Source organism: Oncorhynchus clarkii, unplaced genomic scaffold (assembly GCF_045791955.1).
Source record: "Oncorhynchus clarkii lewisi isolate Uvic-CL-2024 unplaced genomic scaffold, UVic_Ocla_1.0 unplaced_contig_538_pilon_pilon, whole genome shotgun sequence".
Lineage (NCBI taxonomy): Eukaryota > Metazoa > Chordata > Actinopteri > Salmoniformes > Salmonidae > Oncorhynchus > Oncorhynchus clarkii.
In genome coordinates this window covers 30476-37500 of record NW_027260839.1, presented here as the reverse complement: position 1 = coordinate 37500, position 7025 = coordinate 30476, and the positions used below count along the sequence as shown (strand labels likewise).

Genomic DNA, 7025 nt, shown 5'->3' with positions numbered 1-7025 from the left:
AAAAGCAGTCATGGTAAAAATAAATAAAGGACAAATCCCTCTTTATCTCAATCTCAGGCCCAATAAATACACTGCTAGGATATTTACTCTGGTTCCCAGGATTGGTTTCAGAATCAACACAGTAGTGTGGTACTGGTAGAGTACGTTCATTAACCTACCGACTCAGGGCCGTCTTCATTAAGGCAAATGTAGCAAAACGTTTTGCAACATGGGAAAAGAAATGCATTTGTTATTGGACATGCTCGGATAGTACCTCCCCTTATCAATCTATTTTGTACCATTTTCTTCTATTTGGTACCTACTGAACATGACCCAGAGGTGCGCCCTTGGGTGCCATGTTGAGGAGTTAGACCTGAAGTGATGCCATGTTGAGGAGTTTGACCTGAAGTGATGCCATGTTGGGGAGTTAGACCTGAAGTGATGCCATGTTGGGGAGTTAGACCTGAAGTGATACCATGTTGAGGAGTTAGACCTGAAGTGATGCCATGTTGGGGAGTTAGACCTGAAGTGATGCCATGTTGGGGAGTTAGACCTGAAGTGATGCCATGTTGAGGAGTTAGACCTGAAGTGATGCCATGTTGAGGAGTTAGACCTGAAGTGATGCCATGTTGAGGAGTTTGACCTGAAGTGATGCCATGTTGAGGAGTTAGACCTGAAGTGATGCCATGTTGAGGAGTTAGACCTGAAGTGATGCCATGTTGAGGAGTTAGACCTGAAGTGATGCCATGTTGGGGAGTTAGACCTGAAGTGATGCCATGTTGAGGAGTTAGACCTGAAGTGGCATATATCACAGCCATATATCGCTAGTGAAATATATCACAGCCAACAGCCTGCATAGAGATTTGTAATAACAGAGAAACAGTGAAAGTACATGGTAGAGTAACGAGACATTCTCCCCCACAGCCCCGTTATTAACCATCTAGAAAAGACCATGACAATCAATAAACAATGAATATGATGACGCACTCAATGTGTTGCGCTTGGAGCCAAAACAGACTGAAGTCACCACATACATCATGGTGGTATTCATTAGTGCACACTGTAGTGAAACCTTCTGCAACAGAAAACTAAAACAAGTGTGTCATTGGACCAGTTTAGATAGTACCTCCCCGTCTTGGCACGTTTTCTTCCATTTGGTGACAAATGAACACAACCCAGGAACATTACTGAACCTCCATTTTCTGATTACAAAGTAAGAGCTCAGACTATTTATCTAAATAAACCCCGGGCTGACCTGTGGGATGATTGTGATTTAATAGGAAGTAGTGATTACATTTTACCCCCAATTAATCTCCCAATTCCCAGTTTATTCTGGATGGAAACCAGGAAGGAGATTAGCTTGGGTCTGAAAGAGAAGTTTGGACAGGGAGCACAGAGAGGCTTGGAATAGAAGGATGGAGGGTGAGATGTATGGAGAAAGGGAAGGGGGTAGAGAGAGGGAAAGAGTGGGAGGGGGAGCTAGAGAACAAGAAAGAGAGGGAGAAGGCAGAGGGAGAGGGAAAGAGAGCGAGACAGACAGAGAAAGAGAGACAAAGAGAAAGGATACAGAACGAGAGCAAGACAGACAGACAGAGAGAAAGACAGATAGACAGAAAGCGAGAGAAACAAGACATCTAAGCCAGTCTGTCCAGTCTACTGATTGGCTATATGGGTACCTGTTTTCTATCAGGTGTGGGCTAGTAGCATCTGGTTGGGAAGTGACTGACTGAGACAGCAACTGGACCCCTGCCACAAACGAGAGCACTCCACCATGACCATCAGTCAAATCACTGGGAAGCTATTGGGCTAGCTGCTAGGCTACACATGGACATGTTGAAGCAGGACGAGTGGGGCTGTTCCAAGATGGCAGGTCAGTTGAGCTAAAGGTCAAGGGTCAAGGGATGCTACAATTATGTCCATTCCAAATGTCTGAATTAAGTGCATTAGGTTCAATCAAAAGTACCAGCAACATGTTTTTCCTTTGGAGAAAAAGAAGGGATGGTGTTTCTGATGTCTGTCAGATAGACAGTGAGAATGTTTTGACAGAGAGACAGAGAGAGAGAGAGACAGAGAGAGAGAGAGACAGAGAGAGAGAGAGACAGAGAGAGAGACAGAGAGAGAGAGAGACAGAGAGAGAGAGAGAGAGACAGAGAGAGAGAGAGAGAGACAGAGAGAGAGAGAGACAGAGAGAGAGAGACAGAGACAGACAGAGAGAGAGAGAGAGAGAGAGAGAGAGAGAGAGAGACAGAGACAGAGACAGAGACAGAGAGAGACAGAGACAGAGACAGAGACAGAGAGAGACAGAGACAGAGAGAGACAGAGAGAGAGACAGAGACAGAGACAGAGAGAGAGACAGAGACAGAGAGACAGAGACAGAGAGAGAGACAGAGACAGAGAGACAGAGAGAGAAGACAGAATGTGCAGTAACAGCGTGTGACCAGATGAGAATGAGTAGAGGTCCTCACAGCGATGGCAGATTCTTCACACAGTGTTCCTCTACTAGGCCAGTCACACCCACATAGCCAGTTAACACAGGCTGAGCAAACAGACAATTCTCGCCCTAAAGAAGAGACTAGGACACCAACACATAAACCTCATAACAGGTTCCCAGATAATGATTGTGTGTGATACCTCTGTAAACTGGTTGTTGCCACCTCAATAAAGACAAATGTGCTTATACCAAAATAACTTATGAAATAGTATTTGATAGTGATATTTTAGAAGCCCAGGACAAATACTAAAAGAGCTGACGTCCACTACTTGTGGTCACTGTAGGCTACTACTTAAAATACTATAGTGCTGTTCAGAGCCCTCAAAACATATTGGGAAGGGAAAAAAAGGGATACATTTGACTTACCAAAACACATCTTGCATACCACTTTATGAAATCTGAGTGTTCACTATTGAGCTGATTTGGAGAGCTTCTACAGTGAATACCTGAGGAGAGCATCAGACACCACAAGGAGATTCCAGAGACATCCAGAGGCTTACAGGCAGCCTGATATCTTCTACAGTCAGACTGACAGGAAATGGAGATGAGTTGTTCATTGGGAGGGAGGGAGGTAGATGGAAGAAGGGATGGAGGGAGGAACAGAGAGAGTAAAGGAGGTAGGGAGGAACGGAGAGAGTAAAGGAGGGAGGGAGGAAGGGAGGGAGGGAAAGAGACAGAAAGAGAGGGGCCGGATAGATGGATATGCAGGCCTCTTGCTGTGTAAACTCCCAAGCGACTCTCACACAAACACAGACTCCCAAAGCAGGAACATTCCGGTCAGTGGCATTCTGAGGAGAATGGAGAATGTCTCTGTGTTGTCTGCTAGTCCTGAACCAGTAAAAGAACTGGAACTATGTCACACTTATCTCTAACTGTCCCTGTAAAAGTTCTTCACAGATCACACATCTCAAACTCACCCCATGCCTATACAAACACACACACCCCTCATCCACCTCCACAGTACAGTTCCTGTGTGACAGATTGGGCCTGGGTCACCAGCCAAACACCTGTCCTGAAGAACTGAAGCAAGGACCAGAACCACTGATGATCAGAACCACTGAGGATCAGAACCACTGAGGACCAGAACCACTGAGGACCAGAACCACTGAGGATCAGAACCACTGATGATCAGAACCACTGAGGACCAGAACCACTGAGGACCAGAACCACTGAGGACCAGAACCACTGAGGATCAGAACCAAGGACCAGAACCAATACCCCTGCTACCATAGAAGTGGCACAACAGAGCAACTAAGCAGCACAAACGCATCATCCCACGTCTCTCTCTCTGACCGCCAGCCGGCCAGCACTCACTCACTCACTCACTCACTCACTCACTCACTCACTCACTCACTCACTCACTCACTCCTCCGCTCCTCAGCAGACGCGTTTGGAAAAATAAACACAGGGAGCGGAGGATTGGGAGAGGTCAGAGGAGAGATTGAGAGAGGCTGGTGGCCAATGTGAGTGTGTCTGTGTTTATCGCACCATGGGGAACAGTCCATTCCTAGTCAGGCTTCCTCCAGCGAGTAACGTAGCATAGTAGTGTGTGTGTGTGTGTGTGCCTGCTTTCTTGCAGACATGTGAGCATGCGTGCGTGAGCACGCACTGCTACTATGACCTATAACCCCTCACCCCGTCCCCTACCCAGATAGACAGACTTGTCTTTAAGAGGACAGAGGAAGGAAGAGGGGCTCCTCTGTTTGGGACAGGACCCAGGAAATGCTTGGAATGTAGAGAGGTACTGTCATAAGTCTGGGAGGTCCAAAATCTCAATATTCTGAGGCTATGTCCTAAATGGAGCGCTATTCCCTATAGAGTGTGCTACTTTGGACCAGAGCCCTATGGGCCGCGCTCAACAGTAGTGTACTACATAGGGAATATAAGGTGCCATTTGGGACACAGCCTAGAACATGTAGGGGTCTAGACACAAGCCACACACACACATATGTGCAGTTTGTACTCATACCACAACAGGCTGCAGAGTAAATGTACACTGAACATGAAGACACACTGAATATCATAGATATTCAGCTCTCATCTGTGGCAAATTTGGTTTGGGGCCAGCTCCTGGACACTCCAACACACACACACACACACACACACACACACACACACACACACACACACGAGAGTAGGCCTTAGGCAAGGCCCACAGACACACACACTCCTAACACATACAGACAGACTAACAGCATGGTCAATGTGTACTCACCCATTGGAGGTGCCCAGGTTGGCAGAGCCCAGAGAGGAACCCAACTTCCTGCTGTCCCACAGTCTCACCTCCCGACCCCGCATCTGAACACATAATCATGTAGAGTTTAATAAATACACTTTAACACACACACACACACACACACACACACACACACACACACACACACACACACACACACACACACACACACACACACACACACACACACACTTAAAAATGTGTGTGTAGTAATGTCGTCACCTGATCGAAGCCAGTGGTCAGTATGTGGTCAGAGTCCTTGACCCAAAGGATTCGAGAGTCCTTGTTACTCTGAAGTCCCTGGGCACTCTGTAGAGACACGCAGGAGGACACAGAGTTTGATTGAATACCTGGGTTAGGTTAAGGTCACAGACAGAGAGGCTATGAGAGAGACACATTGAGCAACTTGTTATGGCTAAGAGTCATGATGTTTGACAGCAAATATGACTCATAAACAACATGGTAGTAGAGGTGAAGACGTCAGTTACAGTAGTAGAGGTGAAGACGTCACAGTTACAGTAGTAGAGGTGAAGACGTCACAGTTACAGTAGTAGAGGTGAAGACGTCAGTTACAGTAGTAGAGGTGAAGACGTCAGATACAGTAGTAGAGGTGAAGACGTCACAGATACAGTAGTAGAGGTGAAGACGTCAGTTACAGTAGTAGAGGTGAAGACGTCACAGATACAGTAGTAGAGGTGAAGACGTCAGTTACAGTAGTAGAGGTGAAGACGTCACAGCTACAGTAGTAGAGGTGAAGACGTCAGTTACAGTAGTAGAGGTGAAGACGTCACAGTTACAGTAGTAGAGGTGAAGACGTCACAGTTACAGTAGTAGAGGTGAAGACGTCAGTTACAGTAGTAGAGGTGAAGACGTCACAGTTACAGTAGTAGAGGTGAAGACGTCACAGTTACAGTAGTAGAGGTGAAGACGTCACAGTTATAGTAGTAGAGGTGAAGACGTCACAGATACAGTAGTAGAGGTGAAGACGTCAGTTACAGTAGTAGAGGTGAAGACGTCACAGCTACAGTAGTAGAGGTGAAGACGTCAGTTACAGTAGTAGAGGTGAAGACGTCACAGTTACAGTAGTAGAGGTGAAGACGTCACAGTTACAGTAGTAGAGGTGAAGACGTCAGTTACAGTAGTAGAGGTGAAGACGTCACAGTTACAGTAGTAGAGGTGAAGACGTCACAGTTACAGTAGTAGAGGTGAAGACGTCAGTTACAGTAGTAGAGGTGAAGACGTCACAGTTACAGTAGTAGAGGTGAAGACGTCACAGTTACAGTAGTAGAGGTGAAGACGTCAGTTACAGTAGTAGAGGTGAAGACGTCACAGTTACAGTAGTAGAGGTGAAGACGTCACAGATACAGTAGTAGAGGTGAAGACGTCACAGTTACAGTAGTAGAGGTGAAGACGTCACAGTTACAGTAGTAGAGGTGAAGACGTCACAGATACAGTAGTAGAGGTGAAGACATCACAGTTACAGTAGTAGAGGTGAAGACGTCAGTTACAGTAGTAGAGGTGAAGACGTCAGTTACAGTAGTAGAGGTGAAGACGTCAGATACAGTAGTAGAGGTGAAGACGTCAGTTACAGTAGTAGAGGTGAAGACGTCACAGTTACAGTAGTAGAGGTGAAGACGTCACAGTTACAGTAGTAGAGGTGAAGACGTCAGTTACAGTAGTAGAGGTGAAGACGTCACAGTTACAGTAGTAGAGGTGAAGACGTCATAGTTACAGTAGTAGAGGTGAAGACGTCACAGTTACAGTAGTAGAGATGAAGATGTCAGATACAGTAGTAGAGGTGAAGACGTCAGTTACAGTAGTAGAGGTGAAGACGTCACAGATACAGTAGTAGAGGTGAAGACGTCAGTTACAGTAGTAGAGGTGAAGACGTCACAGTTACAGTAGTAGAGGTGAAGACGTCACAGCTACAGTAGTAGAGGTGAAGACGTCACAGATACAGTAGTAGAGGTGAAGACGTCAGTTACAGTAGTAGAGGTGAAGACGTCACAGTTACAGTAGTAGAGGTGAAGACGTCAGTTACAGTAGTAGATGAAGACGTCAGTTACAGTAGTAGAGGTGAAGACGTCAGTTACAGTAGTAGAGGTGAAGACGTCACAGATACAGTAGTAGAGGTGAAGACGTCAGTTACAGTAGTAGAGGTGAAGACGTCACAGATACAGTAGTAGAGGTGAAGACGTCAGTTACAGTAGTAGAGGTGAAGACGTCACAGTTACAGTAGTAGAGGTGAAGACGTCACAGATACAGTAGTAGAGGTGAAGACGTCACAGTTACAGTAGTAGAGGTGAAGACGTCACAGTT

General features: G+C 46.1%; 1 protein-coding gene across 2 annotated transcripts in view; it reads right to left on the bottom strand.

Moving 5' to 3' along the window:
* LOC139401882 (mitochondrial import inner membrane translocase subunit tim16-like) overlaps positions 1-5031 on the bottom strand; it is a 188443-nt gene extending 183412 nt beyond the window's left edge. For both annotated transcript variants that reach the window (XM_071145882.1, XM_071145879.1), the window contains exons 1-2: positions 4929-5031; positions 4686-4768 (exon numbers count right to left, since the gene is read on the bottom strand). In XM_071145882.1, the coding sequence (XP_071001983.1) occupies positions 4686-4768 (83 nt within the window). In that variant the 5' untranslated portion in view covers positions 4929-5031. The remainder of the gene's footprint in view (positions 1-4685; positions 4769-4928) is intronic.
* Positions 5032-7025: the final 1994 nt, after the last annotated feature.